Source organism: Gopherus flavomarginatus, chromosome 10 (assembly GCF_025201925.1).
Source record: "Gopherus flavomarginatus isolate rGopFla2 chromosome 10, rGopFla2.mat.asm, whole genome shotgun sequence".
Classification (NCBI taxonomy): Eukaryota; Metazoa; Chordata; order Testudines; family Testudinidae; genus Gopherus; species Gopherus flavomarginatus.
This window is the reverse complement of record NC_066626.1, coordinates 38,632,980-38,653,890: the sequence shown is the minus strand read 5'-3', so window position 1 is coordinate 38,653,890 and position 20,911 is coordinate 38,632,980. Positions and strand designations below refer to the sequence as shown.

Here is a 20,911-nt window from a genome sequence, read left to right as displayed (position 1 = left end):
AATAGCTGAAATAATGAAATTTACAATTTTTAAAGTCTTATGACTGTGAAATGAATTTGGTAGAGCCCTACTTATATGAAGGTGATCTAGCATGAAGATGAGACAGAAATAAATTCATTTAGTTGGCAGTTTAGTTAAAATCCAACAGTTTGACAAGTAATTTGCTTAGTAAAAACTTGGTAAAAGCTTTCTGTAATACAGATAGCATGACAGCAGATCCATATTCTTCAGGATACTTTGCCAGGGGAAAAAACTAACAGATTCCCCTATGCATATACTCTAATATTTTCTGAGACAATTTACCAGTTTTTACTATTGGTCTCGCTCCAGTAAAAACTCTTAACTACATAGCACTCCCTTCCTCACAACTTTAATCATATTGGGAAGGTACTCATTTTCCACTCTTCCCATCATGATGCTCAAAACTTGAAGCCAGTATCATTTGTTAAGTTTACTTGGATACTTTACAAAGCTACAAGAGGTATCCACCACTATCTCTCCATTTAATCCAATGTTATCTGTCATCCAACATGACTTTTAAAGGAGGCTCATCACAAATCTTATAATATTCCTTTATCTTATCTTTCAGAAGTGAAGCACTTGACACTTATTTCATTGTACTCTTATCTATAGTAAGCATTTTCAACCACCCGTTAGTGTTTAATAGCAAAAAAGCCATTTTCATCTTCCTACACACAAGTAAAATTCACCCCAAGAATAATGCAGAGCGTGCTATTGTCATTCCTTCTCCTGGGGGTTGTATCAGAAGGAAGCAACTTAAAAATTTATTTGGGGCTCCATCCTGGTCCCATTCTCTCCTGAGTCTCTCACATTCACTTTTTAGAGCTATGTCACCTGCCCACAGGCCCTTAATGGAGCAGGGATTGCTGGCTGCTTGGACATACTGCTTTAAGAGGACACACCTCAGGTTCTGCTGGCTCACAGAAATTAAGGGGTTAAACTGACAGTGTTTTTTAATATACCTTCCCCATCCCTTGTTATACATTAAACTATTTTATAGAAAAAGATATTAGAATTTTCCATGTAATAAATTTGAGCATTAGTTTTATTACACCAGAAAATATGACAATGTATTAGAATAGCTAAACAAAGACAGGGTCTTCAGGAAGAGTGGATTTGTGGCTCTGCAGACCAGTTCAGGAAAGGTATTACATGTTTAAGAGGCTGCATGGAACAAAGAATGAAATCACTTATAGAGGTGGGCAAGCAGGCAATGAAAGCTAACATTACTGACAGAGCAAAGGGCGATACAAGAAGATAAAAATAAATAAATAAATAAATAAAGAGTAGATAAATAGGGGGAGGCATAGCCCTGGTCTACACTACAAACTTATATAACTATGTTGCTCAGGGTTGTGGAAAATCCACTCCCAGAACAATGTATTTAACCAGTTTAACTCCCCATGTAGACAGCGTTATGTCGATGAGAAGGCTTCTCCTGTCAACACAGCTACCTCCTCTCTGGGAGGTAGAGTCCTATGCCAATGGGACACGCATTGGCATAGGTAGTGTCTTCATTAAACACTACTGCAGCACAACTGCATCAGTGCAGCTGTGCCACTGCAGTGTTGTAAGTGTAGGCAAGACCATAGTTGCTAAAGGCCTTAAAGATGAGAACAAAAAAAGCTTGAATTTGATGCAGTGCACACGGTGGTACCAGGAGGAATTCGGAGCGGGGCTGACAGTCAAAATAAGCCAAGAAAATTACCTTAGCAGCAACTTTTTGCAAGGAACTGATAAGTGTCAACTAAGAATGAGGCCAGACACAAGGCAGTTGTAGTAGCAAAGTTAAGAGATGATGAAGGCCCAGGTGGAATTTTTAAATGATATGAACAGAGAGAAAAGAAGCAATGTTGGATAGAGGGAGACAGGTCAAGAGTGGGGAGGTAGATTTGTGTGATACTGGCATAAAGGTGTAGCTGAAACTTTGTGAATGGATGCTATCCCCTAAAACAGTAGCTCTCAACCTTTCTAGAATACTGTACCCCTTTCAGGAGTCTGATTTGTCTTGAATACCCCCAAGTTTCACCTCACTTAAAAACGACTTGCTTACAAAATCAGACCTAAAAATACAGATATGTCACAGCATACTATTACTGAAAAATGGCTTACTTTCTCATTTTTACATTATAAATCATTTGGAACATAAATCCTGAACTTACATTTCAGTGTATTGTCTATAGAGCAGTATAAACAAGTCATTGTCTGTATGAAATTTTAGTTTGTACTGACTTTGTGCTTTTCATGTAGCCTGTTGTAAATCTAGGCAAATATATAGACGAGTTGATGTACTGGCTGGAAGACCTCTGTGTACCCCCAGAGGTACACATACCACTGGCTGAGAACCACTGCCCTAAAGAAAGGGTATAGGATACCTACTCCCTGAAAAAACATACATATGCTCACCACTGTGTTATCTAGATGTTTGTGCAAGTACAGTCCTTATGACCAAGATCATAATGAACCTAAACACAGGACATAAAATTTAAAATACACACTTTTTACTCCCAAATTTATTCCACATATTTCCCTATAAACAAGAAGGGAAAAAATGAACACAAAACATCTGTAAACTAAAATTGGAGAAAAAAATTGTTTACTTTTCAACTATTCTCTCCACCCTTTAAAAAACTACAGGTTTCCATAGAGGAGTGAAATAACTTAGGTTAATTTTTTCATGTTTAGAAAATTGATACATTTGGTAGCACAAGATTATGAAACAGAATGCCATTTTATGCCCCTGATGAAACTTGTTATGGAGTGAAACTACTCAACGCTACATATATTTTATGCAGAAACATGAGATAAAAAAGCTAGCATAAAATAGTTGAAAGAATTTTTAATATTTAAAATTTATGTTAACACAACAGAGATTATACCCTCTACCCTTTAAATTAGCTAAAGCAACATAGAACTATATATGCTGGTTTACACATTTTGAAGCTCCACTTGAAAAGCTAGTTCCAAAAACGTAACAGCCCTGGGGAACTAAATGATTGTGCAACAGCTCCAACTTGTTTCTGGCTCAGCCCACTAAGGATTGCACGCTATAGAGCGGAAAGGGCCCTTTCAGGGAAATTGTGACAGACAATAATCAACTTTCAACTAAAGCCAAAAGCCACCCACACAAAGATAATTCATCCAAATAAGGAATATGAGATGTAGGGCCTTCAAAATTCAAGTGCAGTGACATGTTTTATATTTTATACAGACTAATATCTCACAGATCCATGGGGTCTCGAGGGCCACTAGGGATGATGGAACAATTTGTGTAATGGAGGTGCTGAGAGCTATTGAACCAAACTGTAAACCCTGTGTATGATGGAAACAATTTCAAGCCAGTTCCAGCATCTGAGGGCCACTGCCCAGAATCAGCATTGCAATCTCTCTTACACGCACTAGCTATCCTGAATGTTGCCAGGTACTAAAATAATGTAGTTAAGATTGCCAAGGCTGTAGTAAAATTTGGAAAGGAGTCAGCTGTTACAGTGCATGCTGAGGGAAGTGGGAATGTAGTAAAAGAAATAATCTTTTAGATTTAGTAAAATCTGTTGAGGGTAGAGAGACTTTCTTTGAAAATAATGCTTGCTATGGCTACTATCCCTTACAGCTAAAACTGAAAGCTTTGCAACTTATTTTCACTCACAGAGCATTTTGATCTCACCCTAGCTTCCTCAGTCGACAGATTTTCAGGAAATCAAGAGGATCTGGTCTACATCTCTGGGAGGTGAGGCTGACTAGAAGTGGAAGGGTGCAGAGGTCCCCTCCTGACCCTCCCACGGCCTCTTGCTCTGCGAGGCAGCCCATATACAAGATTTGTTGGCACCACAGGTGGCTGTTACTGGCTTTGCCTGACCCACATTTCAGGCCTCTTCCAAGGAGCAACATGGTGCAGATGGGGAAACTGAGTCACAAAAGAGTAAGTCCCAAGCTCTCAGAAGATAAGAAACGGCCGCTAGTTTGGGGCACCCACCGCCCTGACGCGCCAGTTTCCGGGGAGCGCAGGGGGCTCCGCGCCAGGCTCCTCCCTTGGCCCAGAAAGTACCGTGCTCTGCCCGCCTTTCCCGGGACCCATCGGGCACCAGCCGGCCCCCGTGACTCATCACGTTCCCAGAGCCGGAGGAAGCCGGGCAGGACCCGTGAGCAGGGGCGGGGCCGCCGCTCCTGCTCCACCCCCGCTTCTCCTGACACCCAGCAGCCCCCGTGACCCAGCGTGTGACCACCCGGCCGGAACCGGCCCCCAGTTCAGGGCGGCGGGGGCTGCGCTGGGGGCGGCACAGCGCCAGCAGCACCTCGGGCTCCCGACCTGGAGCGTTTCCACACACCCCTCCCCCCGGCAGAGGGGCCCGGCCCGGGGTCCTAGTCCCCGGCTCTCACCTGCGGGGCGGGCGGCGCCTCAAGCTCCATCATGCTGGCGGCAGCGGACACAGACAGCCCCGGCGCGGCGACCCTCGCTCACTGTCCCGCTGCTCGCTTCGACGCTGCTGGGGGGAGTGAAGCGAGCCGCCCCGGACGCGGATGGCTGGGACAGCGAGCCGCCTCCCGTTCCGCCCCGCCTTCGCCCCAGCCACTCACGGCCGCGGGAGGCGGAGAGGCGGCCCTTATCCCGGCAACAGCGGCCACACGGAGAGCGCGGCGGTGACAGGCCATGCTGGATCGGTCCCGCCCCGCCCCTTCTCACATCCCTCTCCTGTCACCAACCAACCTGACCCCGTCCGAGTCCCTCCCTGCCCTAAACTTGCCTGTCCCCACAGAGTCCTGCTACAAAACAGCGCGTCCGGCCCCCTCCTCTCTCCTCCCATCGCTGCCACACACACACCCGGCCCCAACCTCTCCCATCTGTCCCCAGAACTACCCAACCCCATCAGATCCCATCTCTGCCACAAACATCAAGTTATTCCCAGATCCCTCCCCATTCCAACAGATCTCTCCTCAAATTCCAGCTCACCAGATCCCACGCCATGCCTACCACATTGCTTCCCCATCAGATCCTTTATCAACCTATCTCCACCAGATCCTGCCACAAGTTATCAAATCTTCTCCAATTTACCATACTCATCCCATCTCCACCAGATCTGACAGATCTCTGCCTGCTTAATCTCAGCAGATTCCAATGTACCAGATCCATTTCCCCCATCCCAATATATCACAATCCAGCAGATTCACAGGATACCTTCCCAGCTGATCCTGCCACACCCAACTGATCAGCTCCTTACAGATCATACTAGATCCTTTCCCACCCATCCCATCAGATCCCTTCACTATCACACCCCACTAGATTCTTCCATGTCCCATCAAATCCCTCTCCACATCTCTGAGCTAATTTAGTAACCCTCACAGGAGTTTCTAATAGAATTGGAGCGGAAGAAGAATCTCTCACTCCCACCAGATCTCACCCCACAGTTATTAACTAATATGGCAGCTACCATGGAAACACCAGGCATGATAATAGGAGAGGAGGGATCTATGGAAATTGCAACACATTTCTCAAAACTTTTAATATAAGTTAATATAAGATCCCATAATGGGATCTCCTGAGACACTCATAGGAGAGGAGTGCTCTGAATGATTCTCCTAGATCCTTCCCCACAGCTCTAATTTTGCTTCCTTGCTTGCAACCACCAAAGAATTATTATTTTACAACATTATTTTATTCCTACTCCTAGAAATCCAGTGCTGTTTAGCTGTGGCTTGCAATATGAAGCTGTACATCAAGGCATATATGGACATACCTCCATGAAGAAGTGTGCATGGTGCAGTTTTGCTGCCTGTTTTCACAGAAGATAATGGAAGGTAAAGGTAAACTCAGTCTGAGTTAAGTCCATAGCTTTAGGTTTGAGGACATTACCCTGGGAAGTGTTCTGTTATGCTGGCCCCACAGTTGTACAACCAGGTGTCACAATTTATACACATTCAGTTCCTGGAAGAGAGGCCTCTAGGAGAAACCACAGAATTCTGAAAGTGTTTGTAGATTTAGTAGGTAGCACTGTTACTAGTCCTAAAGCAGTGCTCCAGCACAGGAAGCTATTTTGGCAGAGGTGCCGTCTTTCAAATGAGGTTCTGACCACTTTAGATAATTAAAAAGATCCCACAGCACTTTTCAGAAGAATAGGCGCATTAATCCTGGTACATTGGCTAATTTCCAACAAAGATAATTACATTCTTCCTGCTTTAATTCCCTCTGAAATTTAAATCTGAGACAGTATTCTTCACTTCTTGACCTCAAATGTTGCTGTATTGTGTTAAACAGCTGGTGTGTATGACTGTAGAAGTTTGTGTATTTCGGCGGTGGGTGAAAGTAAATCTTGTATTGTTAAATTTGTGATTCTGTGGGGTGAAAGTCACTATAAGAATGCAAGATGTTGTTATTTGTTATAAAGTTATAACAGGTCAGGATCAGTATCCATAGTGCATCCATGGTGGTGGAGTTAATGGTGGCCTTTAGGTATATGTGTGACTCCTTTTAAAGCCAATAAATATACTTGAAGGTGGCACCACTAATGACCCCATCACCCATCTTTGCTCTGCCACTACTGAAAATGTGGCTCCACTAATGTGCATATACCTGTTCTAAGTGATCTAGGTCACTGAGTTATTTAATCCTCTCATGACTACTATAATAAAGTGTGTTGCTTTGTTGGGACAAAACATACAAATGAATGTACATAGTGTCAGATTTATAGATCTGAGACCATGGAAAGAGAAAAGAGATTGAATTTCCTGTTTGTCATTTAAATCTGGAACAGCTGAAAATATCTATTTTATTTTTTAAAATAAGATTCTATGTGAATTATACATAGCATTTATACAGTGAATTTCTTCTTCAGAGTACTTTACAAGCATTAACTAAGGTCTTCTTTTAACTGGAGGATTTGCAGCTGTGCAAATGTCTAACACAGATGTGCTGTCCTAGTATCCTGATGCAGCTTCCCTGGTTTGAAAAACCAAGGTGAGCCACACCAGGGCAAAGTTTAAAGTTTCTCACCACAAACCTTAATATTCCCATTGTTTGATACGAGGCTTACATAAACTGCAGGAATTTGATGTTATGTCTCTCTAATATTATAGTGTTTGGTGTGTTTACACCACTCCTGTTATTATTATCATCATCAGACATTTGCCACTGTAATCACTCCAGAAAATAGAATTTCATGTTTCCCTTGTTTCTTTCACTAGTATGATGTCTCTGATGTGTGTTTACTACAAAAATAGAAAGCCTTCAATGTAATTATATATATCTTATACATTCAATTGAAGAACACAAACTGTAATCAGAACGCCTTAATTACATGACTCTCCTTTGTTAAATATACCAGGTACCTTTATCTAGAATACATTGCTCTGCTATGGTAATTCAGATAGAACATGCTGCACTGTCACTGAACATATTAGTTATGTATAAGGAGAATACATACGTTTTATCACTGAATGTTACTGGGTATGTCTATGCAGTGTTATTGTAGCTGTGTCAGTGCCAGGGTATTAGAGAGACAACGTATGTGAGGTAATATCTTTTATTGGAGCAACTTTACATGGTGAGAAAGACAAGCTTTCGAGCAGAATACACAAAGCATTCTGGTTATGCTATGTCCTTGATTTCAAGGAGAAATATTGCATGACAGCACCACAGCAATTGTGATGGAGGACCAGGAGCAAAAAAGTTAAGTCACTTTTTTCCTTTCCCTAGTCAATTCCAGTTTGCTCTGATCCAAGAATGACCCCACTGGCAGCTGAAACCAGACTGAATGTTGGAAACCCTGGAGAAACAGAGCTTTAAAAAGGGAAAAGGCCTGTCAGTAGTTAAAAACCCTTTTGACTCCAACTGCTCCCAGTTCCAAACTGTCTCCTTGAACATGATAATTTTATTGAATACCATTTATCGAGTTTTTCAGTATCATAAAAGAACAGCACCAGGAAGACACAGCACATTAGCACAACACAAATAACGGAAAGTATCTGTGCATGAGAAATTTCATGTCCTTCCCACATGATCCATCGAATAGAAAGTTTTACAAATAGTGAAAAGAAGCAAATATGAGCCATTAGAGTTGGTATACATATTGTATCACAGTATAGAAATGCTGTGTAGAGTCTGGGAAACAGTTTGCTTGGAGAGTGTGGGGAGGATAAAAGGGGAAGCATACTTTCTGGCCAGGCCAGATAAAGGAGCATTGAATATATATTTTAGTTTGCGTTTCTCGCTTAATTTATTTTTTCTTCCTCTCCTTATCTTCACACCCTCAGTGCAGGCACCCTTTGGCCTTCACCACTTACAAGTAATGGAGCCATCCCAATCTCATTTTAATTTAACTGTCATATCACACTACACCATTCTCACTATACCATGGGAAACTATATTAGGATCTTTCTCAATGAAAGAAGCTGTATGAAGTGTGAGCTATAACTTTATTAAAATTATTGGTGTTATTGTCATTTAGTAGACTAAATAGTCTGAGGCATTTGGACATGAAGTTCTACTGGTTTGCTTGTTACTTGACCCTTAACATTTTTCTGTTCTTCAAATTAAAACTTTTTAAAGAAAGTGTTTCTACCCGATACTCTTTCGATCCCAGAAATAATCCTTGAGGAGCATTCAGCTTTTTTTGTGATAAAATAACATATCTCTACAGAGGCAGATACATACAGGGCCTGAATATAAGACTTTTGGTCTCCACTTCTAGATATGAAATTTTATTGATGCACACAAATGTACATGCACTTTTCACCCCTCACATTTCAATGTGTAGCTATGCATGTAGCTAATACAGTTTGCATGTATAAATTCCATTACCTGCACATGCTGATATTCATTTTTGAGCTACACACTCAGTTGTTATATCACAGTGATGAGCTTCTAAAAATGTAGATCAGTAAATAGATGTTACTGCTAGAAAATTTGCAGCAGGTGTGTTTGTGTACTAACGAGCATGTGCACAAGGGCCATGTAAGTTGATGCTCTATGGAAGAATCAAGCTCACTAAATGTATGATAGCATATGCAGGTATTTTTTATCAAGTATTTATAAAAAATACGTCAATTTACATTTTCTCCATTGTTTCCTTTTATTTATTCTCTATATTTTTGTTCTGGCATTAAATTTTTTCCAGCCATGTAGAGTTTCAATTAAAAAATGATATTTTTTTTCAGTTTGAGCAGCATTGTTTTAAATAAAATACTTTATTCTGTTGATTGGAATGTGCTTGCAGATATTGTCTCTGATTTTTTAAAGACAAGATTAGCAATTATAAAATGGAAACATTTATTTTGAGGTCTTTCTGGATTAAAGTTATAGCATAAGAGGGCTTTGGAGAAACTCTGTTTTCTAAAGGACCTGAGTAATGTTCACAATAATTACAACATAGAAACAATATTATTTGTGAAGGTAGAAGCCACCAGTGCCACCTACTGCTTAAAACGTACAACTAAAAAAGACTTGTGAGTTTGTATATTTTCAAATAGAAGAATAATAGAAGAAATTAATTTTGCTTAAAATTATTTCAAGCTACTGAAAGAAGCTTGATATAGATTCTGAAATCCTTACTGGGGTAAAACTCTAATTGAAATTAATGAGAGTCTTGTCTGAGAACTGACTGAGCAGTGACCTCCCAGTTTTGCCCTTGGTTAATTTGAGATCTGTGATTTTGTGTTGGAAGTGCTTACTGATGTTGTATTTTTAACAAACTGTTAACTTTCAAATTGATCACCATAACATCACTGGGAAAATATTGGTGGGGAGAAGGGGGTTCAATGTAAAAAGATTTATATAAACTCCACTATGAGGCAAAGTTCTAACTTTAATTGAAGGATCTGGACAAGACAGGGAGTTGGGAGAGTGAGGACAACCACACATATGATGCAAAAGCCACCCTGCTGTGTCAAGGCAGGATCTCACAGATGTGGCAAATGAGCTGCTTACCACAAAGTAGCTTGATGTGCTCCATGTCTGACAGACCATGTCCTCATGTGGCCAAGATGCAGTTGGTGCTTCCTTTTCTTAACCTCTTGAGAAAGACCCTATCCTACTATTAATGGGAGACCAAGCATATCCGTGTGATCTCTTTCTCCTCGTTTGTTAGCACAGGACAGGATTTCTCACAAAGTGTAGCACCATGATGGCAATAACTTTATAACACAAAAGAGGTAGGACTTTATTCACACCCACCAGTATGATGGTGTGCCATTCCTACTCTCCCACAGGAGCATGTAGGTGCTGCCATTCTCCTTCAGGGGACAGCAGCTTTAAATTCTGCCCAGTCAGAAACAATGCATCTTTTGCAGGCCCTGGGCCCAATCCCTTCCTAGCTGGTCCCACCCACTTGGTAGCCCAGGGATCAGGACTGAGATTTTTTGGATTTGTGATCCTCACGCTTTCTTTTTTATTCAAGTGTTGTGTACTTTAAACCTTAGATTTTAAAACCCCTTCAGAACAAGAATTGTCTTTCTTGAGACTAGCATATTTGAAATCACTAAAAGGATTTGTGAAGACAATTCACTACTTTGTGATAGAATTTTAGAAGCCACTAAAGGAACACTGCACTGTCCCCTTCTTTATTCACACTGAAAAATGACTGCTGCTATGGCCGTATTCATCGGCTGTGATGGTCCCTGGCACTAGCAAATTATTCTGCTCAATGGACTAGTTTTCGTTTGAAAAGAATTTGGTTGTAATTCTTTTAAACTGCCGCTTCCATGCACGGTTTTTGCCAGCAGGGGACATTATAGAAGAAAAATTCTGCTCCTATTGCCAAGGAGTTAACTTGATAACATTGTAATAAGTAAAAGGGTGTTTGTTTCTCTGTTATTGACTGTCCTTGACTTGCACAAAATCATGCTGAGTTTAAAAAAACAGTCTTGTCAAATTTGCGGTATTCACTTTCAACATTTTTGTATTTCTACACAGGCACAACATTTTTCCACACAGGCATATCAATTCTAATGGTAGTACTGTGGCTAGGAACATTGCTGCAATGCCCTCCAGATTCCCCAGGATTTGCAAAGCAACCAGCAGTCTCCACCCTAACTCCTATTGTCTTGAGGTGAGTGGTGTGTTTCTTAAGGTAGGAGAGGGGACCCAAGCCAGTAGAAGCTTCCCTGCCAGGACCTGCTCTCTCCACAGGAAGAAGTGAGCTGCCTGTTGCCTTTCTTCCCATTATCTCTTCCAACATCTTGAAACTTCTGTTTTTAGGAGGAGGCGAAGGCCACTGGCTGCGTTCCCATTTCTGGAAGGAGGAGCAAGGCTCTCCCAACAACACTGTAGTCTAGAGATGGGGAGAAAGTTCTTGTTTGTCTTCTAGCTGCCAAGGAGCTCTGTTGCCCACAGTTATGCAGCAAGTATCTTTTGTTTTAATATACTTCAGATTAAGTAATTACAGCAATGCACAATGTACCCTAGAAAATTAGAAAGGTTGAAAATATGGGTTTTTTTTAAATATGCACACACAAATCAAAATCAACAGGAAAATGAATAACCTATTTGGTGGTACAATGTACCAACAAAATAGTGTAATAAAAATGAAATTATTTAAAGTAATATTCCAATCATACAGTCATCATTGATTTAGTTTCCAATTATACAGAGGTAATTGTATTAAGGAACTGCCTCATTCACTGCTTGCTGAGGAAATACTTGAGTGTTTTAATGTCCTGGCTTCTGCAGGTAATAAATGATCTAATCTGCACTCCTTACCTGACTGGAATCCTAATTCTTGTTTTACTTCAGGTGACCTAGGGCATATATTAGACAGCATCAGTATATCTGAGGATTTATGAACTGATTGTCTACACATAGAGTTCTATTCCTGAATAACTCTGTGTGTAAGGGTGTGGCTATACTACCCGCCGGGTCAGCGGGCGGTGATCGGTCCAGCGGGGGTCAATTTATCGCATCTAGTCTAGTTTAGACGCGATAAATTGACCCCCAAGTGCTCTCCCTTCGACTCCTGTACTCCACTGGGCCGAGAGGTGCAGGCGGAGTGGACGGGGGAGCGTCAGCAGTCGATTCACTGCAGTGAAGACACCGCGGTGAGTAGATCTAAGTACGTCGACTTCAGCTACATTATTCACGTAGATCTAGTTGCATAACTTAGATCGATCCCCCTCCCCCCTCCACACAGTGTAGATTAGGGCTTAGACACTTATTCCAGAATAAATCAGGGCTGCCCAGAGGATTCAGGGGGCCTGGGGCAAAGCAATTTCAGGGGCCCCTTCCATAAAAAAAAGTTGCAATTCTATAGAATACTATATTCTTGTGGGGGCCCCTGCTGGGCCCGGGGCCTGGGGCAAGTTGCCCCGCTTGCCCCCCGCCCCCCTCTGGGCAGGTCTGGAATAAGCATGCCTTGTTCCATCCTGTTTAGCTTAACCCACTTTGAAAGTGGATTAAGCTAAACAGAAACAAGGCACTCTTATTTTGGAATAAGAGTATCTATACAGAGAGTTATTCAGAAATAGCGATTGTGCTTTATTTAAATTTACACTATACCTTAATCCACATTAATGTTAGTCTCTCTGGACTTTCTCTCTCCCTTTTGCTTATTGGCTGTTTGCGCCAACCCTCTCCTTCCCCCTCCCTAATGGTGCTCATAGTCTGCAATTTACTTACTATGTAGGAAACATCTTTAAAATATTTAGCCATGTCTCCTAGACTAGTGCACCTCATGGCTCAAGGAGTTATATACCTGAAAGAAAAAATATTATACAACTGTTTGGGGGTTACCACATGCTTAGTAGTCACAACTCCATGGTCAATATGGTATTGAGTTGCACTGCTGTCCTTTAGGAATTTAAATCCAATTATAGCATAGGCGTCCTGACCCAAACTCTGTCTACCCTTCCCACTCCGTTTGGGGTGATGAGTGCTCCCAGGACTCAGAGAGAGACTAGTTTCTGCATTAGCCCAGAGACTGCGATTATTCCTGGACTTTGCACAGAGCATATAAATGGTATGTGTGAGGAGGGCGGGGAGAGCAGGAACAATATGGTCCTGTTATCAAGATAATTGTGACTTTTCATTCCCTGATATCAGGCACAAGACAAAGCATGTGCTGGAACACTTCTCCTATTCAAGTATTGGAGGGTGCTGCAGGTGCTTAAATAAATGTGTGTAGGTATGTCAGATTATCTACTATATATTCATCACCCCTCCCTAGCTTCTTCCTAAACTTCCCTACCCCATATTCACACCAAATCATGAAAAGATTGCACAACAAGCAGGAAAACCCGCGCTATTTCTTATTTGACCTATTAGGAGAAAGAAGAGGGTATGGCTGCCATAGGCACCAACTTCCTCTCTACCTGAGGGGTGCTTGACACCCCCCATCCACCCCAGGCCCTGCCCTCAGTCTACCCCTTCCCCCAAACCACCCCGCCTCTTCCCCAGCCTCTCCCCTGAGTACGTCCCATCCCCGCTCCTCCTCCTCCTTTCCAGCACCTCCTGCATGCTGCGGAACAGCTCATCTGCAGCGGCTGGGAGGGGGAGAAGTTGATCAGCAGGGCTGCTGGCAGGGGTGGAGGCACAGGGGGGGATGGCTACTAAAATGACCCGCAGCTCTTCATTTATGAGAATTTCCTTCTGATGTCTTCGTGGTGTGGGAATACAACATACGTCTATCCTTCCTCCTGTGAGGGCTCACAGGCCTTGAACCCAGATCCAGGGGCCTCAGGTAGCACTTGGGCCATGACTGCTACCCTACAGCTCACCTGGGTAACATTTAGCTTTCAGAGGGCCCTGCCTCCAAAGCTTCCGACTGGGGGGAACCATACAGACTTCCATTGTCTAAGGAGTACTACATAAACCAGGAAGTAACAACGGGAAGTTGTCTGAGCAGCTAGAGGAATTCTTGGCTGACTGCTAGTATGGACCCCTCCTGCTTCACTGACTCCTGAGACTTGCATCCATGCCTGCTCCTGGTTCCTGTTCTCCCATTCCAGACTCCTGTCTACTCCTAGTTCTTGCTGTCCTACCCTCCTCCAGGCTCGTGCTCTTTCACCTTACCCCTGACTTTGTCTCTGGCTCTGACCCCTGGCTAGTACTTGATGTTGTCCCTGGCTTGGCACCTGAGTCTTCTCCTGCTCCTTCTTGCTCTGACCTTTGACTTGGAACCTGATGCTGTCTTTGGCCCAGGCCCCAGTCATTACACCTCCCTCCAATATATTTTAACTGTTCTGCTACCCAAGCATTGGTCAGCATGTTTAAAGTGTATTGCAACCCCTGATTATTGATACCCCTGTATCCTGTACAGGGCTACAGGGGTATCAATAATCAGTCAGAGATACAAATTCACTGTTAAGTCATCCAGGTCCATCCATCTCCGTGTCTGTGCTTTTCCCCTAATGTTTTGTCTAATCTAGTTTTCTGTGTCTAAAGTGATGGGGTTTTATCTGCTTTCCTTGTTCCACAGTCTATAAAGGATCTCACTTTCAGGAAATTTCTCTTGATATTCAATCTGAATTTTCCTTTTAATTTAACTGTTTACTTCTAACTTACATACCTTAGTCCCATCCTAAATAATTCCACTTGATGCCTGGTTTACACACCCATGAAATATCTGTAGACTGTTATTGGCTTGGATCCTGCAAGTTCCTGTGTAGTGCTCAGCTAGGAGCAAGGATATTTTGCTCAAACATAAGCATGAGCACAGACTATGTTTTGGCACAAGAATAAGCAAAGGTGTCATTCTTTTCAGTGAGCAGACTGTTAAGTCCCTTGGGTATCCACTCTCTTATTCTCAGAGCCTGGGTTAAGAAAGGGGAAAGATCTATATGAAAATGGGAAGTTCTGAGGAGCTACAGCTCTAAGCATGATTCTAGGAATGCAAATGAGGTACTTATCTATCCACTCATGTTTTTTTGCTTGATTGCTGCTTTTGGCTTGCTACTAGGCAGAAGTAATTTAGCAGTTGCTCAGCAGCACTCTCTTCAAAGCAGGATTGGGTTGCCCCCTGCACTCCCTGGCTAACTCATGCTTTTGCTTTATGTTTATGCACAGTCTACAATATTGAACCCATCATGTTTCCCCGTAGTCATCTTTTAGACAAGTTGTATGTATTTAGCTTTTTAACATTTTCCTTATAAATCAATCCCTCCAGCCTGCTGATTACTTTTTTTGACTCTTTGAATTTCCTTCCATTTGTCAATGTCCTTCTGAAAATATGGTGACCACAGTTGAATGCTTAAATTCAGGGTCACAAAGAGAAGGATTTTGACCTTCCTACTCGATGCTGTGATACCTTTCTATATACAAAGCTAAACTGCATTGGCCCTTTTTTCCAGCCATGTCATATTGCGAACTCATGTCTAGCCTGCTATCTCTTTCACACCTAGGTCTCTTTTAGCATTACTGCTTTTCAGGTTACTCCCTTGCATTAACTAACTTCTTTGGATTATTAGTCTTTAGATTTATCAATGTGCATAATTCCATATTAACTCTCATTTTGTTGTTTTCTGTATATTTTCAGTAATCTCTTTAAATCCCATTTATAATGTCTCTGTCTTCACTGGCATTTGCAGCTCTTTTCAATTTATTATTATCTGTAAAGGTCAGTGACCTGTTGCAATTTACTTCCCCTTCCAGATTGATGAAGATGTTAACAAACAAACAGACCTGTCATCAAATCCTGCGGTACTCTATTAAATACCTCTCCTAACTCAGTACATTTGTTTACAGTCTTTCAGCCAGTTTTCAATTTATATTATGGTCTTGTAATGAACCTGCTAGTTCATTACTGGGTACCTCTCCTCCATGCTGGCAGAGCTAGGGATCTAGCCATTAGATGGCACTATGTTACTCAGTTCAATATATTGCCTGTAGAGAGTATAGGAAAAGGAAGTAGCAGCCTCCTGAGCTCAAAGGGGCCAGTCAGAGAGGGAGAGGGCATGTCTACACTTAACAGGGATCGATGCTGTGGCAATGGATGCACTGGGGATAGATTTAGCAGGTCTAGTGAAGTCTAGTTGATGGAAGAGTGTCTCCCGTCGACCCAGTGCAGTGTAGACATTACAATAAGTCGACCTAAGGTACGTCGACTCCAGCTACATTATTCACATAAAAGCAGCAAAGAGTCCTGTGGCACCTTATAGACTAACAGACGTTTTGGAGCATGAGCTTTCGTGGGTGAATACCCACTTCGTCAGATGCATCTGACGAAGTGGGTATTCACCCACGAAAGCTCACGCTCCAAAACGTCTGTTAGTCTATAAGGTGCTACAGGACTCTTTGCTGCTTTTACAGATCCAGACTAACACGGCTACCCTTCTGATATTATTCACATAGTTGGAGTTATGTAACTTAGGTCAACTTACCCCCGTAGTGTAGACAAGGCCAGAGAGAGAGCGAGGCCATGTGTAAACTGGAGCAGCAGTCTGGGAGTTGAGAGTGTAAGGAAGGCTGGTTTGCAGGCAGCGAAACAGTTTGCTGGCAGAGCACTATTAGTAGCAGCAGGAGGATACTTGCAAGTAGGATACATAACACAATTTCATGTGTGGTTTGCAGGACTCACTGGTTACTTCTATACTCAATTATTGGGCTGTGCCAAGGGCTGGGTTAGCTACCACTGGGTTGATTAAAGTGTTTACAGCAGAGGTAGGCAACCTATGGCACGTGTGCTGAAGGTGGCACGCAAGCTGATTTTCAGTGGCACTCACACTGCCCGGGTCCTGGCCACCGGTCCAGGGGGCACTGCCTTTTAATTTAATTTTAAATGAAGCTTCCTAAACGTTTTAAAAACCTTATTTATTTACATACAACAATAGTTTAGTTATATATTATAGACTTTTAGAAAGAGATGGTCTCAAAACGTTAAAATGTATTACTGGCACGTGAAACCTTAAATCAGAGTGAATAAATGAAGACTCAGCACACCACTTCTGAAAGGTTGCCGACCCCTGGTCTACAGTAATTGGTCCATTTATCTCTGGTAACTCCAGTAAAATAATCCTGTTACTTCCCCAGACTCTGACCAATGTTAATATTGACCCACCGGCTAGAGCCTAGTGCTTGATGCACCTACAGTGTTTGCCTCTGGGACATGGAGCACACTGCCAGACGTTTAGGGGCCTGGTGTACCACAGTAACACCCTGCAGTGAGGGCAGCCATAGTATTCCCACAAATACTATGGGAATAGTATGAGTCCTTTTCAAAATAGTATGAATCCTTTTCAGAACCCTAGTGTATTAAATCTACAGCCTTCCCTTCATCTATGACATTTATAAATTTGTCAAAAAAGAGCAATCAAGTTTGTGTGACAAGATTTATTCTTCATAAATTCATAGTGCTTATTGGGTCCACTATCATCAAGGTGCTGAGTGATTATCTTTCAATGTTAGCTGTATTATTTTACCAGGAATAGAAGTTAGACTTCTTATGACCCTCATGGCCAGCATCATTCTTTTTGCTTTCTTTTGAAAACTGATATTACATTTACTAAGTAAATATGCCCTGGTTTACTAATGTGACTACTTTTGTTGTATTTTCTTGGGTTACAAACTGCCTGTCAGTGATGGAAGTTGAAGATATATAGCTTGACAAAAGCAGGCTCATGGGAATGTGAAGTAGTAATTGTTTTCCTGATGTTGTACTGTATTGAATTGGACATTAGTGAACATACTGTGAATTGAACAAGCAGGCCTATAGCAGGCTGGTTGCTGAAAGCAGGGACATTTGGAAGCCCTGCAACTAAACAAATATGTATCTCTAAGCAGTTTACTGTGCACACTTAAAATGACTAATCTCTATTGAAAATCTGAACTGTTTCCTTCAGTTAAAATAGCAGTTTTTACACTACAAACTTAGATAAATGGTTGTCTAACATCTCAACAAATTCTGTTCCTGGGACTCTGCCTTAGTTTCCTGGAAAATGCAAAGTTGTTTAAAGTTCAAGAGGGTTTATAATAGAATAGAAAAGAGTAAACTTAACTAAAGTCATCATGATGAAAGGGGAAAGAGTTGCAGTAATAGAGAATAGGGTCCAGTAAATAAATATGAGTAAACATAAATCACAAAAAACAATTAAATAAATGCTATTACTAATATGAACTGCCATACCAGATCGACCAGTGATCTGACAGTAGCCATTGCCAGATACTTCAGAGGAAATTGCCAAAAACCCCATAATGAACAATTACGTAATAACCTGCCAGTAGGGGAAGTTACTTCCTAATTTCAGGTTGGTGGTTGATTTATGCCCTGAATTGTGAAGGTTTTTATCCCTTATGAAATTTTATGTGGACTAAACTAAATGGGGATCTTCTCATTATTCATAGAAATGCACAACTTCTTACAAATCTTACTAACCACTTGAGCTCTGTGGTACTTTGTGGCAGTGAGTTTCACAGATTAATTGTGTATTGCTTTTTCTTAGTTTTAAATTTGTTGCCTTTTAATTTCTCAGATGTCTCCTTTTTATTATAAACATCAACTTTTAGGAGTCCCTTGCAGCATCCCACTTCACATTTTTTTGTGGGGACTATCAGCTGTAACAGCTGCTCTCAGCATCTTCTGTTCCCACCAGTCACTCTCTGACCTGAGCAACCCCGGCGGGCCTTATTTACGTCTCCCTAATCAAGAAGCAGGTTGAAGGTTGCAGATCCCTTCCATCTGCTACAGCCCAATCTCCATCAGACTGATAATCCCATGAATGAACAGAAAGGATCCAGTCCTTACATATATGGTGGGCAGGGCCGGTGTAACCACTAGACAAACTAGGTGGCCACCTAGGGAGCCAAGATTTGGGGGTGCCAAAAAGCAGTGCCCCCCAATTTTTTTTTACACTATAGTGGAGTCACATCTTACGCAGGGGTTAGATTCTAAGGTCAGTGTGTAAGAGGAAAATCACGTATAGTGAAAATTACCATAAAGTACAGTACACACAGTATACATTAGAAAAGAGGTCCTCAACCTACCGCACGCATGCCAAAGGTGGCACGTGAGCCAATTTATTTTTTTTAATGGTAGGCTGCAGGTCCCAGCTGCCACTGAGCCTGCTGCGGACCTGGGGTTCCATTCACTCAGCCGGCAGCGGGCTGAACGGGGCCAGCAGGGGCGGCTCTAGGCACCAGCAAAGCAAGCACGTGCTTGGGGCAGCCCATTTGCGGGGGCGGCAGGGATCCAGCATGGGAGCTGAGAACCAACAGGGGGCCCTGGGAGCTGTAGTTCCTTGGTTAGCTCCCTGCTTATAGAGCCAGCCCTGGAGCAGGGAAAAAAATACATTTCCCAGCATTCCCTTGGCCACTACCAACAGGAGAGGGAGAGGGAGGGGGAGGGAGTGAGGTAGCTGAGACCTCATGCTGCAGCCTGCTGTGAATGGAGAGCTGCACTGTGAAGGTTAGGGATACCATATTTTAACATTCAAAAAATAGGACAGTCCACGGGGAGGGAGGGTAGCCCCACCCTGCCACCATGCACTCCCTCTGACTGCCCGCCACAGAAACCCCAACCCATCCAACCCCCCTGCTCCCTGTCCCCTGATCACCCCCTCTCAGGACCTCTCCCTTAACTGCCCCTTGGGACCCCACCCCCTATGTAAGCGCCTTTCTCCTTGTCCCCAACTGCCCCCTCCTGACATCCCTCCAACTTCCTCTCTAGGACCCCACCCCCTACTTGTCCCCTGACAAATTCCTGAGACTCCCATGGCTATCCAGCTGCTGCCTGTCCCCTGACTGCCCCCTGAACCCCTGACCCATCTAACCCCCACTTCTCCCTGCCCCTGACTGCCTCCCCGAACCTCCACCCCATCCAACCCCCCCGCTCCCTGTCCCTTGACTGCCCCCCCCGAACCCCCTACCCCTTCTCCAACCCCCCAGCCCCCTTACCGTGCCTCTCAGACCAGCATGTCTGGCTCCATGCAGCGCCAGACACGCTCCTGCATACATGCTGCCGTGCTCCCCCGCGGAGCCACAGCCGCCCCCTCCCCCCCCCGAACGCTGCCAGCGTGGTGTGCTGAGGCTGCAGGGGAGGGGGGAGCAGGGGAGGGGCTCTGGCTGTTGGAGGCCCCGATGTGAGCGGCTCAGTCTGGCTCGGCCATCGATTTGAGGCTGCAGGAGAGGGGAGGAGAAGGGGAGGGGAGAGCAGGGGAGGGGCTCTGGCTGCTGGAGGCCCCATGCGAGCGGCTCAATCCGGCCGAGCCGCCCTGTCAGCCGTGCCGCGCTCTGCATTGGAAGAGAAATCCTGGACCTTTTGAGAGTTTTACAAATTCCTTCCGGATGGCTATTTAAAACCCCCAAAGTTGGACATGTCCATGAAAATATGGATGTAGGATAACCCTGGTAGTGTGTCTAAGGAGTAGGCTTTGGCCCAGATATCCCCTTCAGAAGACTTCCCCAGACTGGATTGGGGATACTGGTGTGACCTCACCTTGCAGCCTCCAAAGAAGGAATTGAGTGGACTAAATGGACAGTGCCCCTCTCTATCTGAAGCCTAGCAAGGGAGGTACGTGGATCCCACCAGAAGTTAAAATGATAAGTAAGGGAGGGGAGGCTCTACTACAGGACTTGGGCAGCTTTAGGTACAGTACCTGGCACGTAGGAGGATCTCCACTTCTGAGCCATGGAAGCAGAACTTGACTTTTCCTTTCCAGATTTAGCTAATATTCAGAAAGGGAATCTAGCACCTGCCTTCCAGATTTGAACACCTCAAAATTCAGGAGTGCTCAAGCTCAGTTTGGCAGCTGTTACTTCATTTCTCCAAAAACAAATATACTGATCCACTGTAACTTGCTGTAGAAAAAGTAGGATAACATTGAGCAAGAAATGCTTCTCAGGGGTTATTATAACTGGAATTGCTATTTTCAACAGCCATTGCCTTTTTTTGTTTAAAAGGAATATAGTGATATTGCATTGGCAAATTCCCCACAGAAAGAAAGAGTAGAACAAAAGAATAATAAAGGCACCTCAACTTTT

The 20,911-nt window shown here is 43.2% G+C and overlaps 2 protein-coding genes across 3 annotated transcripts in view; one reads left to right on the top strand and one right to left on the bottom strand.

The window, feature by feature from the left end:
- NFE2L2 (NFE2 like bZIP transcription factor 2) overlaps positions 1-4,548 on the bottom strand; it is a 42,352-nt gene extending 37,804 nt beyond the window's left edge. For both annotated transcript variants that reach the window (XM_050969024.1, XM_050969020.1), the window contains exon 1: positions 4,399-4,548. Coding sequence is in view for 1 of the 2 variants with exons in the window: in XM_050969020.1 (XP_050824977.1) it covers positions 4,399-4,431 (33 nt within the window). In the remaining variant the exon portion in view is untranslated. The remainder of the gene's footprint in view (positions 1-4,398) is intronic.
- Positions 3,364-20,911, top strand: part of AGPS (alkylglycerone phosphate synthase) — a 199,176-nt gene continuing 181,628 nt past the window's right edge. The window contains exons 1-4 of the mRNA XM_050969017.1: positions 3,364-3,442; positions 3,691-3,748; positions 5,688-5,814; positions 10,922-11,057. Of these exons, the coding sequence (XP_050824974.1) occupies positions 5,772-5,814; positions 10,922-11,057 (179 nt within the window). The 5' untranslated portion in view covers positions 3,364-3,442; positions 3,691-3,748; positions 5,688-5,771. The remainder of the gene's footprint in view (positions 3,443-3,690; positions 3,749-5,687; positions 5,815-10,921; positions 11,058-20,911) is intronic.